General features: G+C 36.6%; 6 protein-coding genes across 6 annotated transcripts; 3 read left to right on the top strand and 3 right to left on the bottom strand.

Annotated features, from left to right (window-relative positions):
- The first annotated feature begins 495 nt into the window (after positions 1–495).
- LOC132201726 (dynein regulatory complex subunit 2) lies at positions 496–2,764 on the top strand. The gene is made up of 8 exons (XM_059628147.1): positions 496–733; positions 801–914; positions 979–1,117; positions 1,203–1,426; positions 1,796–1,993; positions 2,066–2,254; positions 2,309–2,473; positions 2,525–2,764. The coding sequence occupies exons 1-8, from the start codon at positions 593–595 to the stop codon at positions 2,762–2,764; spliced, it is 1,410 nt and encodes a 469-aa protein (XP_059484130.1). The 5' UTR covers positions 496–592.
- Positions 2,765–3,122: 358 nt separating this feature from the next.
- On the top strand, positions 3,123–4,241 carry LOC132199698 (Fanconi anemia core complex-associated protein 24-like). Its single transcript, XM_059624622.1, has 3 exons — positions 3,123–3,351; positions 3,515–3,660; positions 3,722–4,241. Exons 1-3 carry the CDS (start codon positions 3,255–3,257, stop codon positions 4,112–4,114), a joined length of 636 nt encoding a protein of 211 aa, XP_059480605.1. The 5' UTR covers positions 3,123–3,254; the 3' UTR covers positions 4,115–4,241.
- A 3-nt stretch (positions 4,242–4,244) lies between these two features.
- LOC132199697 (helicase POLQ-like) lies at positions 4,245–8,784 on the bottom strand. Its single transcript, XM_059624621.1, has 16 exons — positions 8,629–8,784; positions 7,854–8,482; positions 7,609–7,787; positions 7,256–7,529; positions 7,001–7,197; positions 6,806–6,939; positions 6,623–6,750; positions 6,450–6,562; positions 6,250–6,390; positions 5,882–6,197; positions 5,667–5,824; positions 5,432–5,527; positions 5,205–5,378; positions 5,029–5,145; positions 4,610–4,744; positions 4,245–4,560 (listed from the first exon to the last, which is right to left on the bottom strand). The coding sequence occupies exons 2-16, from the start codon at positions 8,395–8,397 to the stop codon at positions 4,429–4,431; spliced, it is 2,838 nt and encodes a 945-aa protein (XP_059480604.1). The 5' UTR covers positions 8,398–8,482; positions 8,629–8,784; the 3' UTR covers positions 4,245–4,428.
- A 509-nt stretch (positions 8,785–9,293) lies between these two features.
- LOC132201723 (potassium channel subfamily K member 18-like) lies at positions 9,294–13,677 on the bottom strand. The gene is made up of 4 exons (XM_059628142.1): positions 13,416–13,677; positions 10,742–10,930; positions 10,136–10,676; positions 9,294–10,085 (listed from the first exon to the last, which is right to left on the bottom strand). Exons 1-4 carry the CDS (start codon positions 13,675–13,677, stop codon positions 9,569–9,571), a joined length of 1,509 nt encoding a protein of 502 aa, XP_059484125.1. The 3' UTR covers positions 9,294–9,568.
- A 516-nt stretch (positions 13,678–14,193) lies between these two features.
- On the bottom strand, positions 14,194–16,160 carry LOC132201722 (uncharacterized). Its single transcript, XM_059628141.1, has 8 exons — positions 16,032–16,160; positions 15,925–15,972; positions 15,432–15,553; positions 15,174–15,373; positions 15,019–15,118; positions 14,720–14,955; positions 14,534–14,666; positions 14,194–14,471 (listed from the first exon to the last, which is right to left on the bottom strand). Exons 3-8 carry the CDS (start codon positions 15,544–15,546, stop codon positions 14,194–14,196), a joined length of 1,062 nt encoding a protein of 353 aa, XP_059484124.1. The 5' UTR covers positions 15,547–15,553; positions 15,925–15,972; positions 16,032–16,160.
- A 20-nt stretch (positions 16,161–16,180) lies between these two features.
- Positions 16,181–17,730, top strand: LOC132199696 (probable rRNA-processing protein EBP2 homolog). Its single transcript, XM_059624620.1, has 6 exons — positions 16,181–16,411; positions 16,537–16,632; positions 16,711–17,013; positions 17,063–17,209; positions 17,272–17,393; positions 17,459–17,730. The coding sequence occupies exons 1-6, from the start codon at positions 16,271–16,273 to the stop codon at positions 17,667–17,669; spliced, it is 1,020 nt and encodes a 339-aa protein (XP_059480603.1). The 5' UTR covers positions 16,181–16,270; the 3' UTR covers positions 17,670–17,730.
- Positions 17,731–19,049: the final 1,319 nt, after the last annotated feature.

The raw sequence follows: 19,049 nt of genomic DNA, 5'->3' as shown, positions 1-19,049 counted from the left end.
ATAATTACGATGCTCGTTACGTCACTTGAGCCGCGGTGTGATTGGCCAACACGGCTCACCTCATTCTGCTCGCCCGGGTTTTATGCTGAGCTTGGACCGATAATCGGCATTAAATTGTTATCAAAATTCAAAATTAATACAATTATCTTAAGTATGATTAAGTAACAAAAATTATTCATCAGTTATATAAAATCAGCTCTCTGGTTTTTTTATCGTGGTACTCAGTGATAAAAAATGATAACGGCATCTCAATTCATCAAAAATAAGCAAAGTCCTCTTTGATCAGAAATGAACTTGATATGAGTTGCATAACATTTTAAATTAATTATTAGAGAAATTTAATAAAAATAAAATCGATTGATTAGGTTTGCGATATCTTACACAGTGAAAAATATCTCAGATAATATTCAAATTAATTAAAAATAATTTATTTTTATTTTCAACCTCCCCCTTGCTATATATTTGGTTGCCATGGTATCTTATTTATTTCAAGTTGTTTTTTAATAAACTCAGGTATCACTAGAGTCTAACCATTTTGTTGGCACTCTAGCTATTCTATTTCAAAGGAAAAAAATATTAATTTACTTAAAAAATGGCACCAAAAAAGAAAGGGAAGCAAAATAAGCTGGCGAAAATGAGCGATGAAGAGCGGCTGCGATATTTGCAGCATAAGGCAACCCAAGAAGAGGAGGCGAGGAGAAGAAAACAGCAATTAGTGGCCAACTTTGTTAAGGTTCGCTTTATTTTTAATTTAAAATGCGAGAAAAGTACTACTTTTAAAAATTGACTTTTTTGTACAGATTAAATTGAATCGAGAGGACGCGTTTACAAGAATAAATCAGGCAAAGCTCCACGAGCACTGGAGACACGTTTTGCGAAAGGCAAAGTGCAAAGAGATCAAACAAGAATTAGAGGTGCGTTAATTGTTTTATGGAGAAAAATATTTAATTTAATTCAATTTCAAAATAAAAAATGAAGCGCTCAAAACAAATTTTTGGGTACATGTTGGAGAGGAAGGAGAGAAAAATCAACTCGCTGATGAAAGAATTAGAGGAAACAGAAAAGCAGCACCTCATTGTAATTCAGGCGCACATCGAGGATGTCGATAAAAAGATTTGTGAATATATTTTTCAGAATTCTTAATATACTGTATATATTTTTTTTTTTAATTTCATTGTGAATTATATTATGCATTATTTCAGTATTTGGAGCAAAAAGAGTGGCTGACAAATTCAAGCACTATGAAGAGCAGAGAGAAATTTTGCTCCAAATTTCAAAAACAGATGCAGAAGAGGAAAAGAGGCGAAGCGATAAAGCTCTAGAATTTTTAAACGCGGTTCTCTTCGCGACAGAGCAGAACGCGGAGAAAATCAAACAGGGAATCGTCAATAAGGCCAGCAATAGAAGAACGGACACAATTCACTCTGTAAGCCACAGATAGCACAAAATTATCAATTCTAGTTTTAAAATCCACTCAATAAGTTAAGCATATTGTAAAAATTGTTCATAACTACGCCCACCCTTTAAAATATAATATAAGAACGATTAAAAACCAGAACAAACGAAACAAAATATTTATAAAAATTTAATTAAAAATTCAATTCAGCAAAATATAAAAAATTTACTACAATTATTTTATACTTATTAGGCAACCTGCGCTACTTGCATGCGGAGCAGGTTGCATACGTTTTTTGCCTAGTTTTTTCTGTCAAATGACTTAATGATCTAAATTTTGAATATTGATATAGAGTGATTTTAGTTTTATTAAACTGACATAATTGTTTGGTTTGCACAGTACATGGAGGAGATTCAATCGTTGCAACTACACTTGCAAAACCACCACGATACAATGAAAGAGCAGCTACAAAGCGTTTTTGCAGTCTACAATGCTGCCACTCTAGACCAAAGACGAATGTACGAGGAAATGAAAGAAAGGGATGCCGAGAACCTCAGGGTCATTGGCGCTCAGTCAAGTGTCATCAGCAGTCTTCAAGTTGGTCTACACCTTTATATATTTAATTTTAATTAAAGGAGATATTTTTTTTCTTTAAAATTTTATCTGAAGTCGGAAATTGAAAAACTGCAAAAGGCACTGGCGAACACCGAGTTAACACCGCGAACACAGAAACTGCAAAACCAGGAAAAGGATTTTGCGGTGGAGTGTTGGAGGCACCGGAAAAGACAACAGAACGCGACGAAAATAGACGAGATGGCAATGAGAAGCGTTACTGTGACGGGCCAAAAAGTTGTAGAGGTAAAACAAACAGATATATTTCCGGAGCAAAAAAACAAAATGAAATTCCGGCAGCATTTAGAAAAAATTGCGCAAAAAGGTGAAAATATAATAAAATTGGCAAGTATGTGCTACAAGTTTGAAACTGACGAAGAAAAGACAATTGTGGGCCTGAAACCAAACGTGCTCTCCAACGGGCAAGAGATGGAAACACTTGAGCATGAAACTGAAAGAAATTTGGTAAAATAATTTTCAATTATACCTTTAAAAATTAAAACCAAAATTATCTAGCTCAGTGATATGAACCCTGCAATGGAACATTTTTGGCGGCGACACTGCCAGGCGCTGTTGAGCAGGGTGGCTTTGAGAATGCACCAAGACGCCCTGCTTGCAGAGAATAATAAAATGAGAAATTCACTGAAACATTACTTGACAGGAGCTTCACTTGCTTCGTCAAGTAATCTTTCCTCCAGTCAGCTCATGCTGTCTAAGCAAATAAGGGGACGCAGAATATCAGTGCTGCCTCAATAGATAAAAAAGATTACAAAAAGGTTTGTTTTTGTTCCGTCATTTATTTGGATGAGTTCATGTATGGGGCTTATATAGTTGCCCTCAATTTGAATCTAATAAACATTATTTTAAACTAAAAGGAATAAAAGGCAATAAAAAATAAAAAAAGTACAATAATTTGAAATTACTGTAAATAGCACTCTCATAGCTATAGCCGCACGAGTTAAGCAAGCCGCACGAGTAAAGTGAGCCGTATGAGTTGCGTGGACAGAAAATTTTTCACAGCTTTCCCATTGGTTGGTTGTTTCTCACTACGTTTCCCATAGATGGCGTTGAGGATGAGGAGCAGGAGGAGGCAAGGAGGAGGGCTGCTGTGACATGTGAATGTCAACGTCATTTTACTCAACAAAACAAAAACAACAAGACGCAAAGTGGTCTACGGCCTCTGGCCTATATTCAATCATCAATTAAATCTGTCTCATTCATATATTTTGGTTAAAAGTGAATAATTATGGACATTCCTCTCTCAAAACTTCCCAATGTGCCATTTGGAAAAATTTTGGTCAATGAGACGTGGAGCAAAACGGAACTCGGCGTTGAACTCTCTAGTAATTATATTTAAATTTTATTTGCCAAGTTAATACATTTTAGTTATTGTTTCCATATATGCTATTACACGTTCATAGTAAATTTTGATATGTAATTTATATATTTTATTGAAATAAACCAATAAATTAATAGTTTATAAAATTATTTGTAAATTAATTTCAGGACATCACGGTGGACTTCAATTCTCTCTTGCAGGAGCCTTTGTAGATTTTGTCCCAGCCCAAAATTTGCCTGTAATTTTATTTTACACTGGAAACTATCCATCAAATGATGCCGACATTATTGCAAAATTAAAAAATTTCAAGAAGGTAAAAATTTTAGTTTTATATATATTTTGTTCAGAAGTTAATTAAAATTCTATTCTCACAGTGTTGGAAAGGTGCCGGGGTGATAATGGCTGAGAGAAATTCATCTACCTGTCAGCTGTACAATTCTGTCCAGAGTTTAGCAACCCTAAAGCTGGCTAAGAATGTTGTGCCAGTTTCGAACCTACAGGAAGTGCCTGACCTTCTGAAAGACTTGGCTCAAGCTGCCAAAAACAAGAATAATAATCCATTCCTAGTGAAAATTCCGTTGCAAGTCGATCTCGCCTCTAAACAAATTAGTTTGCTCACAAAAATTCCCAACGTAGGACGAAACAAAGCGCAAATTTTGGTGGAACATTTTTTTACAATCAGAAGAATCTCTTATGCTACTGAGGATGAACTTTCAGTGCACATAGGGAAGTCATCCGCTGAAAGTGTATACAAGTTTTTTCACTAATAACACCTTTTTTTTAGAAGCATAAACGATTTTGTGTTTGTGAAAATTAACCAAGTGGAAACTAACTATTTCTTTTTTTTCAATACACAATGATTAATTAAATATAAAACTACTATAAAATATATAATTTTTTAATTTATTTTGCTTGCATAATTTTAGACAATAGCTCATATCAGTACAATTATTTTATGACAAATTTTAGTGGAAAAATAATTTCATCTCTAACCTGAATTGATGAGTAATACTTTTTCATTGTAATTTGAGAATTCAAGTTTCACAATCTAAAAAGGCACAACTGGCACAAGACTTTTCCGTTACAAAAGCACAGACTGGTTCAGGGTTCTGTTAGGAGACTGGCTGAAGCTTTCTAGAAGTTGTTCTTTCATAGACCCAAAAACTATTTCTGCCTCTTCTCGCAAGGACTCGGCCTTCTCCATGAGCAGCATCTGCAATTTTAACTATAATTAAATTTTCGAAATGTCACCTGATGACAACCTTAGCAGATGAGACAAGTTGATTGGCAACCTTCCCTGGCAAATGCTCAATCTTGCTGGCCATTTCTTTAGGATTTGCAGATGCCACTTCGAGAAGCGTTTTGTATCCAGCTTTGTAAAGCTGCTGAGCTCGGCCCTGAGGAATTAAAGTTTAAAAGTTAATAATATTATTATCAAGCAGAGTTTAGAAAATAAAGACCGTAAAGAATATATTTTTAAATTGTAAAACTTTGGCAATTAATACCGAGACCACAGGACTAACTGGGTTTATAAAAGAGCCAAAATTTATTGCTGTAGGTGCTAACTTAATCACAATGGAGAAACTTTGCATAATCATTGTGCTCTGATTTAGCACCGAATGTAATGATTAAAATAATTATTTTAATTTGATATTTTATAATGTCAAGAAAGGGATCAGACCTTTTTCACAGCCGGCAGATCCATCAACTCCATAATCTCGGCAGAGCCACAATGAGAGAGCCTATCACAAATCTTGGACAGTAAGGAATGGAAGCACCACAGAGAGCCTTCATATTCCTACAGAAATTATGTCCATTAGAAGTTCAGAATTCAGAATAATTAAAATATAATTATACTTGGCAAAATAGTTTGACGTTAGAGGCTTGACTAGCAGAGGCAACCATCAGTGACTGAATATCTCCCCTAGGTAGTTCAAACTTATCGGAAACATCCCAAATCATTTGGCCATCCCACATGGCACTCAGAAGAAGAGCAAGGTAAAAACGAATCAGGCTTGTTTCTGGAACAGACTAACAATTCCAGTTTAAGTTTTCTTCCTTAAATTAAAATAAAGAATAATTACTTTTGGTTTGCAGCCCCTCAAAAGTGTGGCAATGACACCCTCATTGATTCCAATAAGATCTGCAGTCTTCTTGTCATTGGCAGATACTTTGCTGAACTAAATATTAAATGTTAGAATTTAGAGTTTTACCCTTGTCGGATGTGAGATTCATCAAGACCGGCCGAAACCTAACTGATACCAATGGTCTCGATGGTTCTCACATCCGACAAGGGTAACAAGTATTTTTACAACTTACGACATTAGCAAAAACCGAAGGCATAAATCTTGTGCAAGCAGCTCTTTCAGGAGAGACAACTAGATAAAGAAGATGGAGCGGGGACAAGAGGTTAAGGGCACCTTGGGCCTGGCTCAGATCTTCAAGGATATTTTTTGCATTCTCCATAGTCAGATTAGCTATTTACAAATAATGTTAAAAATAATGAAATTTGTGATGGTTTATAAGAGACTAACATTTCATAGCTGCCCTTCCAAGTGGGCTAACTTTCAGCTCGCTGTCCTCTTCAAGCAGAGGTAGGTCGACTTTCAAGGTAAGGACTTGGTTTTTGTACAAACCAGAAATGACGCTCTCCACCAGCTTTCGAACTTGCGATTTGTTGTTGGTCTGTTTTCCAAAGAGGGTGAACTCTTCCATGAAGTGGCAAAGCTGCTCGCAAGAGGTTGCAAGTCCCAGTCCAATGAGACTTAGGACAAGACCCTCAACTATGTTGGGATTTTCCTTCAGTTGACTGTAGCACAACGTCATGCCTGATCCCAAAAAATTGCGCACCTAAAACAACCATTAATTTCTGCAATACATGTCAAAGTTTTATTAGAAATACAGTTTCAAGCTCTGATTCCTGGCAAATCATGATACTCTCTCCACAATCGTCCATTCCTGCACGTCCGGCTCGCCCAACCATTTGCTTGTAACGGCTCAAATTCAAGAACTCTGTTCCTATCTTAGGGGTTCTCAGGATGACCTATTAATAATTATGATAATTATCATAAAATTTGAACAAAGAAAAATTAAATATTTTACTCTTTTAGCAGGAAGGTTCACTCCAGCAGCCAAAGTTGAAGTGCAGCAGAGACAGCAAATAACACCAGCTCGAAAACCCTCTTCCAAAAGGTTTCGTTCGTTCATGGTTAGCCCTAAATAATATTTAAAACCAAATTTTATAAAAAAAATCTATTTAAATTTTGTTTCCTTGCCTGAATGGTGGTAAGCAACCCCATAGGGGAGGGTCCTCTTTAAAACGTCGCAAACGACACCATTGCCTTCTTCCTTCAAAGCATTATAGAGCTCAAGTTTTTCTTTTCCCTTGAAATTCTTCAAACTTCTAATTATTTTTAACTATGATTAAGGACATTTTCATTTGAAATAAATAAATTTACTTATCCATTCCTCTGGCCAGGAGCAGAGCGACATTTTCACAATTCTTCTTCGTAGCACAAAAAATCAGGCACGACTTTTCAGGTGCTACTTCCATCAACAACTGTTTCAAGCAATCAGGATCATTTTTCTTGTCCTAAAGAAACATAATCAATTATACAGAAATATGAAATTATTCCTTTACAAGCATAACTTACATCACTTTCAAGAACTCTTTTAGGGCAGAACAAATTATCAGACTTATCATTGATTTGAAGCAGCCTATCGTTGATCTTGATGAACTCTTTCAGGACCACAGGTCTAAACTCCTTCGAGTAAGTGTCAGCTCTTAGGAAAGAGGCCAATTCAGGCAAATTTCCAACTGTGGCACTCATTCCAACGATCTGAGTCTCGGCTATAAAATTAATTAAAAACGGTTTATTTTATAGACGCACTTAAAAAATACAACATACGTGACGCATACATAAACTTGGCTATAAGAGTTTCCAAAGTAGCACCTCTTCCAGGCTCTCCGACCATATGAATCTCATCAACAACTACCAGTCCAATTTCATGTAGCCGCTTTTCCTCAGCCAAGCAATTGAATAAGCTAAGCGCTTTCTCGATGGTGGCCACAAACACCACATTCTTCCACAACCTTTTCTTCGGAGGCAAAACTCCTCTTCCAGCAGCATACTCTTCAACCAGAAAGTTTAGATCCAGAGCAAAGGGAGACAAAGACCTGACCTGCAGACAGTAAATGTTGAGAGTTAAATTTTATTGAATATTTTGTAATGTACACACTATGGCCATATCTGCAGTTTACCTTTTCTTGCACAATAGAGACGTACGGAAGCACCAGGATTGCATTCTTCTTCCTACACAGAAGCTCGCGAAACAGCAGAATCTCTGCAACGAGAGTTTTACCACCACTTGTTGAGATGGAGTAAATCAGATTTCTTCTCTCTTGAACAGCTTTCAAGGCAAGACACTCCGTCTGCCAGTCTATAAATATTTAGACCATTAATGCTTGCAAATATTATAAATTATAATTTTTTTCTTTAAACCTACCATATAACTTCTCAACTCCTTTGTGCTCCTTGAGCAGCTCTGGCACTCTTTGTGGAAGCCCATAGAATGGTCCTAAAAATTCAAAGCCCAATGTGCATTCTTGAGTGGCCAAGGAAGGTACTATCCCTAATAAACTGCCTCGCTTGGGAGTCTCAAATATGGATTTGTTTGCATTGGATATCAATATTTGCTGCAAATCTTGACCGAAGGCAAACACGCTTAGCTGGCTTTGAGAGATTTCCTCCTGGGATGTCTTGCCACTGTTTGACGAGCTTCCCGACTGGCTGTTCAACTCAGTCAGGGGCTTTTTGCACTTGGCAGATGAACGGACAGGTGTTTCTGGAGTCCTAATTGGCGAGTTGCTTTTCCTCTTTAGGGAATTTGAGGCCTGATGGACATGACAAGTGGTATCCTCGACAGGCGGTGACAAATTGATCGCGGCCTCTAGTTTCTCTTTCTGGCTCTTTAATATGATGCGGTCAATTTCGAGAAATTCACCCTCGTCAAAAATGATCGAGTCGTTGTCAGTTTGGCTTTGGCTCATTTTATTAAAGCGGTTTGTTTATAGGCTCTGTAGATTAGGATTATTCAAGGTGATCCAACTTATTCCAGGCGTTTTACATCAACCCCTAAAAATGTATGCAGTTAGAACTTCTGAATAAAATCATTTTTATGAAACAAAGCGAAGGGAGATAAATGTAATTATTTTCAGATGGTATAATATTAATGGATTATAAATTTGTGCTAAACTTGCAACCAAAACTAAGCAACTTACATTTCACCGTTTGAAGCAAATTTCCGGGCGACTTGTCTCTCAGGCAGGATTCCACCACTTGCGAAAATTAATGGACGACAACATTCAACCAAAATTCGCAAAAGCTACGGCAACAAAGTTCAGAATTTTTAGCTTTCAGCCGGTCCAGCGCGCAATGCGAAAATATTGCCAGCCACTCCCATTTGCGCGCCAATCCCGAGGAGCCCATGATTGGTGCGGCCCGACTGTTTTATTATGCGGTATTATGTATGTATGTACTAAATTTATTCAAAGAACTCTTTTTTTCATACTTATGTATTATTATTTATCTTATGTTGTAAAAAAAATGTACCACGGGAGAGAACGTCAAAAAAAGGAAGCATTTTAATTAAACGTTTGCATATTATCAGTATAATTATTATATTAGGTAAAAAAGTTGGATTAAAATAATTTGTGTATTTTTGATATAATTATGTACATATCTGTGCAAAAATAAAAACAAGTAAATTTGCTCATATCCAGCAAAATTAAATTATTGTAGTTTTTAATTCATCAAATTGCTACAATAAATAAAATTATGATAAATTTTACTAAATTTATATTTCAAGATTATTTCCTACGTTTGGCATGTTCTAACAATAAGCTATTTTGTTTTGCCATTCAGAAAATATGTTTTCTCAAAAACCTATAATAAATATTTGAAGCCCATTTTAAATAGCATTGTTTCACTTTTCCTTCTATTATTATATAATGCAGGTTGAAATCACAGAGAGTATTTTATTTTTTGTATGTCTAATTTAATTAAATTAATATTCTAAAAATTGTTTTAAATCTTTTTCTTCTCATTTCCAATCAGTATTAATGGTGTTATAAGAATGTCATTTTCTAAAACACACTTAATTAATAAAATTGTTTAAATTAACAGCCACTTTTTATAAACAATAAATTTTTTAACATTTTTTCATTTGCTTGTTATTCCAATCCATCTGGCCGCCTTTCTGCACTTAAAAATGACCTCTTCCTGGACAAGTGAAAAGGCAGTTGCGATGAGAACCAAGCCCATCAGTAAATACGCGCAGCAAACCACTAACTGCATCTGGCCCCCTTGCGGATCAGCCGCCCTTTGAAACGACTTGCCAGGCACCAAGTCCCCAAATCCGATTGTAGAGAGGGTGATGAAGCAAAAATAAGCGCCGTCCAAAAGCGACCAGTCCTCCCAGGCTGCGAAAACTGTCGCGCCTAAACAGATATAGCCACTGAGGATGACAAGAACCAAAGTGACTGGCACTCTCGTCTTTCCAACATTTCCATCCAAAGACCTATTTGAGGTTGTGGAACAAGGAGAAGGTGGTGCAAGGTCCAACGAGCAGGACGGGTGGTGTTGCAAACTGGACATGGTTGTCGATGGAAGTGAAAGTGGTGGAGAGCATTGAATAAGGGGCTGCTTCGATGGAGTGTTCAGCTGCGGCTCAAATGAGCTAAAATTAAAGTTCAATAAAAAAAATTAAATATCAAATTTTTAAAATACTTATGGTATCTAGGGGCAGGGTCCAAGTCTTCCTCTTCTGTGCCAAGATCCTGAGTCTCCGGCTGCTGAAGGTCTCGTAAGAACTTTTGCGCGCCTGGCTCGCCACTTTGTGCAACTGAGTACTCGGCGCATTCCATTAGCAGTTGGCGTACGTCGTGCGCCATAATCTTTGGCTTCAAAGGGGTCAGCCGTGGTGGCGGAGGGGGTGGCTTTTTCTTAAATTGCTCTGGTGGAGGAATAGTTGTGGTCAGGGATATTCCAGGTAAGTGTGTGCATATTTGAGAGCCATCGAACTGGTGGTGCAGTGGTGAAGTTGGGAGCTGATGCTTGGTTTGCCGACGAGAGTTTCTATTTTGTTGCTTTTTTGACGAGCGGCTTTTGCGTCGGTTGCAGCAGACGTGGGAGTAAGCAAATTGGATTGTGTTGGCTAATAATTGCCCAAGATTTGAAAGGCAGAGAAGCATCAAAGGCACGCCAAACACCGCATAAATCATAGTGAGAATTTTTCCAGCTGGAGTTTTTGGTGCCAAGTTACCGTAACCTATGGTGTAAAATTAATTATTTATTATTCGTTTCTTAACCAAATGATTACTAAAACACATGTACCTATAGTAGTAATTACTGTCACCGAGTATAAAAGAGCACCACTGAATGACCACTGTCTTTCTGAATCCAAAAGGTCTTTTCCGTCATAACCCTCCAGTTTTGCTGCCGCCACAACATTGGTTTCAAATCTGCGTAGTTGCTCGTGCACAAGTTGCGTCCAATTTTTCTCATAGAGGACGTTGAGCCTCTCTGTGGACATTCAGAATACTTACAATCCGTTCTTGTTCTGATTTATAAATATTTATTTAGAAAAAGAAATAATAAAAACACAATAAAAATTGCAAATATTCATCTCAAATTAGGAAAATGTTTCAGAAAAGATTTAGACAACCTGCGCTACGCCCATGGCGAGCAAGTTGCCTAGACAATAAAATGCTCCGAAGCAATTTTTTTGTTTTAATTTTCTACTCGACACACAAATATAAATCCTGTGCCGCATAAAATCATGGTGGTAGAATATTAAATAATGGAGATTAAAAATAGTAAATTGTTTAAAGTGTCTCTAGCCTCTGCGTCTCATCCTATAATTTTCCTGCTTCCAGAATATTTCTCAGAATTCTTATTCATTTATCTAGAGCTTGACGCAAATAGAATATTACATCAAGAAAATGCGTACCCGCCTGTGGAACCCAGGAGCGAAGGAAAAAAGCCCGCCGTCTGCTCGTTCGCAGTGACACGTGAAAATAAACAATCGTTTTGGCAATGAATATATACTATACATATAGTGAAAATAAAATAACAACTTGGCATATGCAAAGTTATATTAGATTGTCATTCTAAAACTGGATACTTTTATACGATTTCTTGGCTTATCTTTCAATTTCGAATACAAATTTAACCCTCATTTTAAATATCACTAAATGATATATTATTGTTATTGTGAATATAATTATTGCGCCGCGTCCTCAAAAATAAAAATCATTTTGTATTCAACCGTTTATTTTTAGCAAAGAAATTGGCTGTGAAAGAACCAGTTCTTTGAAATACAAGCAGTAAAATTTGCTTACGTTTTATTATTATTTTGGAGCTACCAAAATTAACACAAATATTGATGAACGGAGGGGCTAAAAAGTGGGTCTGATCGGTCGTATACACCTCCGCGGCGCCAATTGCATCGGAAGTTGAGTTTGTTGCGTTCTGCATTCTGGCGGTCGGCGTCCAGCAAATGCACTCTGGTGCATTTCCTGCGGCCAAGTGACCAGCTAAACGACGCTGCTCGCGGCTATTAAGGCAGACACATTCATTCACACTCTCGCAGCACGTGTGAGTTTAAGGCAAAGGCGGTTGCGTCAGCAAATTCAAGCACACCACCAGACCATATACTCTCAGTTATACAAACCAACATTCGGACATCTGAAAGTTATATTTCTGACACTTTTCGGTTTTATTTTTGACACCTCTCATCGACGTGAATTTAATGTCTGCCGTGACGTCCATAGCCCCGATGTTTTAGGGATTTTAAACGCAATTTTAGTTTACAACTTGTATTAAATTAGGTAGTCATTTTTTTTTTTTTAATTTAAATTTCTTTTAAGAATAAGTAGATTGATAATTTTATTTAGATTTTTATATATAATATTATATTTCAAAATCTATAAAGTTTTCAGTTCTTTGAATTAAAATTTCAACTGCCTTTTGCTAAAGAAAGCTACACAAATTTTGCGCGCGGCACCATATTAATGAATCTCCCTTTCCCATGGTGAAGTTTCCGCACTGAAACAGACCCCTAAAGACGTAAAATATACAGGCAGCGAGAACGCTACCAACCGACTACATTATATTCTTTACATGCTTAATTAAGTACGCAAAGTTGGGCCTGGTTTGACAGCAAGGGCGGCGGAATTGATGCTATATAACTGCAATCAGCGCCGAGCCAAGGGCCTCTTTGGGAATTAATAAGGCGCACGGATTTTAAATTACGCCGGCCCAGAAGACGACCGTGCCAAGCTCTTGATTAGCGCCGGAGTAATGCCGTCTAGCGTGTCAGATGAAAACTCGACTTTAACATGGGCCTAACTTGCTCGAGAGAATTCCTCCAGTACGCTTGGTAAACATGCAGCCAGGTTGACGTTTATTTTATTCTCGCTTCGCAAATGAAACTCTGACATTTAAGAGTGGCTGGCTGTTGCAGAGTTGCTTCCCTTCTCTTGGCACTCGTTAGGAAAGGGTTGAAAATAAATTAAATAAAATATAAGGAAAAAAAATTTATAAAAGCATATTCATATTTGCAAATTTAAATATTTGCAACCCTCCTCAAATAAAATTAGAAGCTTGCAGGGTTTTAATATAATATAATGCCTGGGATAGTTTTTGTGCGCGTGCAGAAAAGGTGGGCGCGCGCGGGTTTTCTCATAAAGCAGAGTGCAGAGTAAACGTCAGGCCTCGCTGGCCACGCTCAGGGGACAAATCAAGCAGATTGATTGCAACGTAATTCAAGGGGTGTAAAAACCACTAATCTCTTTTATGCGCGCATAAAGGTTCGACTTTACGGTCTTCGCATTCCTGCTTGACGATGTATGGACGAAAAACGACACCGTGGCGAGCAAACACAAGTGGATAAAGGGATGTCAGTATATTAGCATGCAAAATTTTAAAAATATTTTCATTTCATTTGGACTATTGTAAAATAATAAAAGATGATTGTTAGTTATAAAATAAAAAACATATTTAATACCTGTTATTTGCCAAAGTTCTTTTAAGCAGTCGTCCCTGTATCTCTTGATGTTACCCCTCTGCTCCAACTCGTACTCAGCCTCCAAATGCTCAAACATGAGTGCGCCCAAAAGTACGTAGCCCACAACAATAGCAAACAATCCAAGGTTGGAAAAAAGGTGACCAAAAAACACCCTAATGCACCTGCAGGCCCTTGATGCATTGCATCCCGTCGTCTTTTTGCTGTGCCTCTGGCACGAGTGCTGGCTGCTCGAAGAGGCCATCAATAGCAACTGACCGGTGGGTACCTTGCTGGAGCCAACGCGAGAGCTACGGTGCACGCGCAAATTCAACGCGCCTGTGCGAAAAACACTGCTTATTTATTACACTTGCAATTAAAAATATAATAAGTATAAATTATAACTTGTAATTAAAATACCGTCGTAAATGTATTATAAATTTTTCAAGATCAAATAAAAAATAATTTGAGCTTCACCTTATTCAACCTTATGAAAATGCAATATTCTATATTTAAATTTTGATTGATTTTTAAAATTGGTGCAATTTTTGCACGTCCGTGGTATTTTTGTAAAAATAACATTCAAAATCTTATCCTTTCATAGGAACATAATTTTACATATTTATTATTTTTCAAAATAAAAAGTGTTTGTGCATAAACACAGGAATTACAAATAAAAGCCCTTTCATCAATTTTACTCACATTTTCAACATCAGCTTTTCACAGCACTACAGTTAAATATTGTTGAGCACCTAAGTGGAATAGTGCTAGTGATTAGTATCTACTCATCCTCATAACTTTTCATTGCTTTGATGGACTGATTGCTCAGGTACAGGTCACGTCTTTGCAACTCACCTTGCCGAGCCTCCCGCACGCTGAACGCCTGCAGCCTGGTGCGAGCCATCGAACGGCCAACAACTCGTACCACTTGACCACAGGACAGGTCAGGGAGTTGCTGTTGGTCCATCTTGTAGAAAAGTGTTTGCAGCAGAGGTCCTGACCGGTCTCTCAGGAGCAACTCAAAGTAGGTTTCGTGCTCCCTAACACGCTGCAGAATAGCTAAAATAAAAATAAACTAAAATAGTCAGAAATTTGTCAATAACATTCAAATTTTAATTTACCATAAATTTCAAAAAGAACTAAGTACTTTTTGAATTTGCTGATCTGGCTAAACCACTCGACGCAGCATTTCACATTTGCTGTCAGAATTACTGTTTCTGAAGGGCCTGAATTCTGAGTTATCTTTGGCACTTCCTTAAAAAAAGTAACACACTGAAAAATAGGGTTTGTTTACTTAATCAAATCACCTTTTTTTCTGGAGCCTCATTAACTTCTGCTTCTTTGAAAATAAGTTGCTGTCTTGATTCTCCAGCCAAAGACTTGAGTTTATTTTCAAAAGATTTCAAAGGTGCATTTACAGCAGCAGTTGGTGTGTCACTGTGCATTCGACCTTTTCTTGGGGTGAACTCTCGGTGGTTCATCTCTGTGACCTTTGATGTACTTGGCGTATAGTAATGCCTCCTGTCATAGGCAGCGTCTATTTCTATTTTAAATAATATATTATATTTATTTTTAGCACCAAGAATATTCGTTTAATTTTTCATACCCATTGGAGTCTCAGTTTGATACAGCACTGATGAGTCTGCCAGAGGATTTTCAAATACAACACAGGATTGCCTTGGATAAACGTATCCATACTGGAAATTCTATAGAAAAAAGGTGAAAACCTTTTTTATAATTAAAATAATTTGCTTGTATTACTTGATTCAATCTTGGACGCTTTTCCTCGTCCATCACAGGGACACAAGCACGTTCAGAGGGCAATTTTTGGTAGCTTGATGATCGCTGTCGAACGTTTGAATGGCTCGAGTCACGTGGAAGTGAGGGATATAGAACTTGAGGGTTCTGTCTGTAAATGTCAGTGCCGTCGTCATCACCCATGTACTGTATGAAATTGTTCGCTGGAAAATAGAATTGCTTTTAATCCAAGCGTGTGCGAAACAAAATCCAAATAATTACCTCTGTAATTAGAATTTCTTGGCGGAAGGCTCTGGCGTGGATCTTGATTGTGCATATTTGGGTCGAAGAGAGCCACATGACTTTTGAAACCAACATTTTGCCGACGCTCCATCATTTATAGTCTAAAAATGAATTCAATAAAATTTATAAATAAACTTGTGAAAAAATCATATTTTGGAAAGATTATAATTTACAATATTTCCCAATAAAAAATTGAAGTTACCAGATATACATAAATACTAATCAAATTCAATGATTTGAATAATTTTGTTATTATTTATGAGAGGAAACATTTTTATGTATGTAATATGCAAAACTAACCAACACAATTTAAAATTATGGATACGTAAATTTTCGATTTTAAATTCATCCCGTATTCGACGTTCGACGCAATTCTTATGTAATTTGATGATTGATTTAAATTCTGACAAATTTTAATACATTATAAGTGTACAAAAAAAAAATACTGAGGAATGCTTGGCGCTTATTGTACCTTCAAGATGTGCTGCTGCTGCCAATGTTAAAAGAGACAATGACGACGCTAAAATGCAAAAGAAATGTTTGTGAGCAATCTTTCAAAATTATCCTTGTTGCCTTTACTGGTCTGCAGGGTCTGTCCACCCTTGGTAACGCTTCACAATTCAATTCGCATTAGCAAAAGGTTGTCCGGTCGTCTCACTGCGCGCCAAACCCAAAATGTAAACATGGCCGTTCGGAGCCACTGCTGCCACCTGTGGTCAGAAGCTTGAAGTAAAAACTAGCGAAATAAACAAACCCACGTGTTGAAACAACTTTTTGTTGAAGTTTTTGCGAATTTCAATTTCTACACCTCAAACGAAATGGTTACCGTCAAAGTATTAGAAGATGATCAAGATCTTGAATCTGAGTCCGAATCTGAGATGAGCCTAGGGGAAGAGGAAGAAGAAGACTCTGAGACGGAAAGCGACGAGGAAATGTTGAACTTAGATTCCGACTCTGAAGTAAGTCTTGGCACGTTTTCAGAAGATTCCGTCCATTTTAAAACAAAATTCCCTTTATCATGTATTATACTGTATTATTTACCTTTGCAATTCGAAGTCTTGTAATACTTCTTGTATATTTTCAGCTTCAAGAAGCTTTTGAAAAGGGAGTTTTGAAGCCTGGAACTGTTTTGAAGGACCCCAAGTTGGCTAAACCACCGAAAGTCAACACAAATAATGTGGTGTGTTTGATAAAATGCAAAAAAATTATTTTAGCCGTTTTTAAGTGATTCAAAAAATTAATTAAAATTGTTTCATAGCAAGGGCTCAAGAGGAAGCTGGATGAATTCAAACTAAAAGAGAAATGGATAGAGCGACTTGACATAGTCTCAGGCCAAGCGCCTTTGGCTCCTGAGCTTGCTGAAAAACTTGAAAACCAGCAGCTCATTACTGACAAAAATGAATTGGCTACCAGTGACTTTCAGCGTGAGCTTTATTTCTACCGTCAGGCACAGGCCACAGTTCTTGAAGCGATACCTCGTCTCAAGTCTATGAACATTCCGACTAGGAGGCCGGAAGATTATTTTGCAGAAATGGCCAAAACTGATGAGCACATGCAAAAGGTATGCATTTTTCTGATGATTAAAAACGTTTTAATAACAATGATTTTAGGTCAGAGCTAATTTGACAAAGAAAAAGACGGAAGAAGAGCGTAGAGAAAAAGTCCGCAATTTTAGGCAGCAAAAGAAATTTGGTAAAAAGGTCGAGGCTGAGGCTAGAGTGGCAAAGCAAATGCAGAAGAAGGCAATGCTTGATGAGGTATGGTTATTTGGCATTTTGTTTGAGATTAGAAATTTATTTTACTTGTTTACTTGCCATAGGTCCGAAAGTTTAGAAAAGGTCAAAGAAAAGATCTTGATTTCCTTGATGATGACAAACCTACGAAAAAGAAAAATGAGAACACTCCCAATGAAAAAGGCCAGGGAAAATCTAAAATTAAAAGGTGAGCTTATTATTTATAAATGATAGTGAATAAATATTTTAACAAATCTTTTTGCTTTTTTACAGATCTCAGTTCAGAAGAGAAGCCAAGGATAAAAAGTATGGGTTCGGTGGCCGCAAACGAGGAAAAAAGACCAACACTAGAGATAGTGCATCTGATGTCTTCAACACTGGGAAGCCATCTGGCAGACCTGGTGGCTTCAAGTCTAAGGGAAAGAATCAACAACAGAGGCCTGGAAAGAACCGGAGGCAGAAAATGAAGGGCGGTAGAAAGTGAAAATTTTTAAGTGGGTATCTTTTGATTCTTTGGTGGAAAAAATAAATATGCATAAATTGGACTATTTGACTATTTCTACTAAAAAAAAAAAAAAAAAAACAAATAAATAATGTTCATTCCTTTTCAATTTTTGAAATTTGAAAACATAGAAGTTTGAAAAGTTCATAAACCAATGGAGGCATCTATAACAGTGAGGTTATTAAATCTCTTTGGTAAACAAAATCTTAAGGCACAAAACCTTTCAGGAAAACTGATAAGCCTGAATCAAGATTTCCTACCCTTCATTTAAGTTTTATCAAAAAGAAAGCACTGCTCATTTATTACCTTAGTGTAAAATATCAAAATTTTAAGACCGGTTAAGTATTGCCATAATTGAATATCTTCATTAAATTCTCAGAAATTTCTTGTGCTACTATGCATCTCTGAAATCCGATACTTTTGAATAGATTTATATAAAAATATATAAATAGCTGGAAAAATTTTTTTGCACAGCAAAACATTTAAAAAAATATATATAATTTCCATAGTAGATAATATTCTGAATTTTGCTCACTCAAGATTAGTGCCGTTAGGAAAACCTAGAAATTAATTTTTGTCTAAAAACAGCCTTCCTCTTTGATCAGGATTTTTTTTATCAGATTTTCATTGATCATAAGTCCTTTTATTTTTATTCTTACTTTTGTAAAAATATTTTTAGTTGTCAGTTTTCTGCTCAACGAGGAATTCCCGCTAAACGGTCATTAGTAATTTTAATTTAGATGCATTTTCAATATTGAATTTTAATTTTCTTTGAAATTCCTATAATAGTATAAGCTTAATAATTATTCTGCGTTATTTTCAATTTTTGTAATAATTATCCGATCCTTAATAATCAGTTCAAGTGTATATCCCAGCTTTGCAACTATTTTTGGGTAATTATTTAGAGGTCCAGGAGTGTCAAAGAATATCCTTATCTTTGCCAAAAATTGGGTCATCAATCAAACCTTTCAACACAAAATGTATAATAAGTTGGAAAGTGAGAGTAAAATGGACCTGCAAATGATAAACGCCTAAAAGATTCATAAAAAAATGACATTGAACTGTCATATGGAACGCTCGGTACTCATCTCGCTCCAATTTTTGTTACAATTATTGCCGATTTTTAACACATAAAATTTTAAGTCCCTAAAAGCTTCCATTTTAACTGATAATAGTTTGTTCATAAACCTTCGCAATTGCAGGGCCATGCCGTGCTTGCTCGCAATATATAAAGCGGCAAATTCGGGTGTGCGCCATACATTTATCACCCTCCTTGGAAGCAACAAGTGTGTACAGAATAAGGTGAGCAGAATTTATTTATTTCATAAAATAGATTTATTTCTCAAATGCCTTATTTGAAAT

The sequence above is a fragment of the Neocloeon triangulifer genome, unplaced genomic scaffold (genome assembly GCF_031216515.1).
Source record: "Neocloeon triangulifer isolate White Clay Creek 2 clone unplaced genomic scaffold, ASM3121651v1 ptg000014l, whole genome shotgun sequence".
NCBI classification, from domain to species: Eukaryota; Metazoa; Arthropoda; class Insecta; order Ephemeroptera; family Baetidae; genus Neocloeon; species Neocloeon triangulifer.
Note: the sequence above shows the minus strand (reverse complement) of the source record. Positions and strands in the feature narration are given on the sequence as shown.

Coding starts and splice junctions, on each gene's coding strand:
- LOC132199696 (XM_059624620.1), top strand. CDS start 16,271: ATGGTTACCGTCAAAGTATTAGAAGATGATCAAGATCTTGAATCTGAG. Junction 16,412..16,536: donor ACTTAGATTCCGACTCTGAA/GTAAGTCTTGGC, acceptor GTATATTTTCAG/CTTCAAGAAGCTTTTGAAAA. Junction 17,210..17,271: donor AGAAGGCAATGCTTGATGAG/GTATGGTTATTT, acceptor TACTTGCCATAG/GTCCGAAAGTTTAGAAAAGG.
- LOC132201722 (XM_059628141.1), bottom strand. CDS start 15,546: ATGATGGAGCGTCGGCAAAATGTTGGTTTCAAAAGTCATGTGGCTCTC. Junction 15,374..15,431: donor AAGAAATTCTAATTACAGAG/GTAATTATTTGG, acceptor TCTATTTTCCAG/CGAACAATTTCATACAGTAC. Junction 14,956..15,018: donor TCAAACTGAGACTCCAATGG/GTATGAAAAATT, acceptor TATTTAAAATAG/AAATAGACGCTGCCTATGAC.
- LOC132201723 (XM_059628142.1), bottom strand. CDS start 13,677: ATGGCCTCTTCGAGCAGCCAGCACTCGTGCCAGAGGCACAGCAAAAAG. Junction 10,931..13,415: donor AGAACTTTGGCAAATAACAG/GTATTAAATATG, acceptor GAATGTCCACAG/AGAGGCTCAACGTCCTCTAT. Junction 10,086..10,135: donor CCTGCCCCTAGATACCATAA/GTATTTTAAAAA, acceptor CTTTAATTTTAG/CTCATTTGAGCCGCAGCTGA.
- LOC132199698 (XM_059624622.1), top strand. CDS start 3,255: ATGGACATTCCTCTCTCAAAACTTCCCAATGTGCCATTTGGAAAAATT. Junction 3,352..3,514: donor ACTCGGCGTTGAACTCTCTA/GTAATTATATTT, acceptor AATTAATTTCAG/GACATCACGGTGGACTTCAA. Junction 3,661..3,721: donor AATTAAAAAATTTCAAGAAG/GTAAAAATTTTA, acceptor CTATTCTCACAG/TGTTGGAAAGGTGCCGGGGT.
- LOC132201726 (XM_059628147.1), top strand. CDS start 593: ATGGCACCAAAAAAGAAAGGGAAGCAAAATAAGCTGGCGAAAATGAGC. Junction 1,994..2,065: donor GTGTCATCAGCAGTCTTCAA/GTTGGTCTACAC, acceptor TTTTATCTGAAG/TCGGAAATTGAAAAACTGCA. Junction 2,474..2,524: donor ATGAAACTGAAAGAAATTTG/GTAAAATAATTT, acceptor AAAATTATCTAG/CTCAGTGATATGAACCCTGC.
- LOC132199697 (XM_059624621.1), bottom strand. CDS start 8,397: ATGAGCCAAAGCCAAACTGACAACGACTCGATCATTTTTGACGAGGGT. Junction 7,788..7,853: donor AGGAGTTGAGAAGTTATATG/GTAGGTTTAAAG, acceptor AAATATTTATAG/ACTGGCAGACGGAGTGTCTT. Junction 6,391..6,449: donor TGAACCTTCCTGCTAAAAGA/GTAAAATATTTA, acceptor AATTATTAATAG/GTCATCCTGAGAACCCCTAA.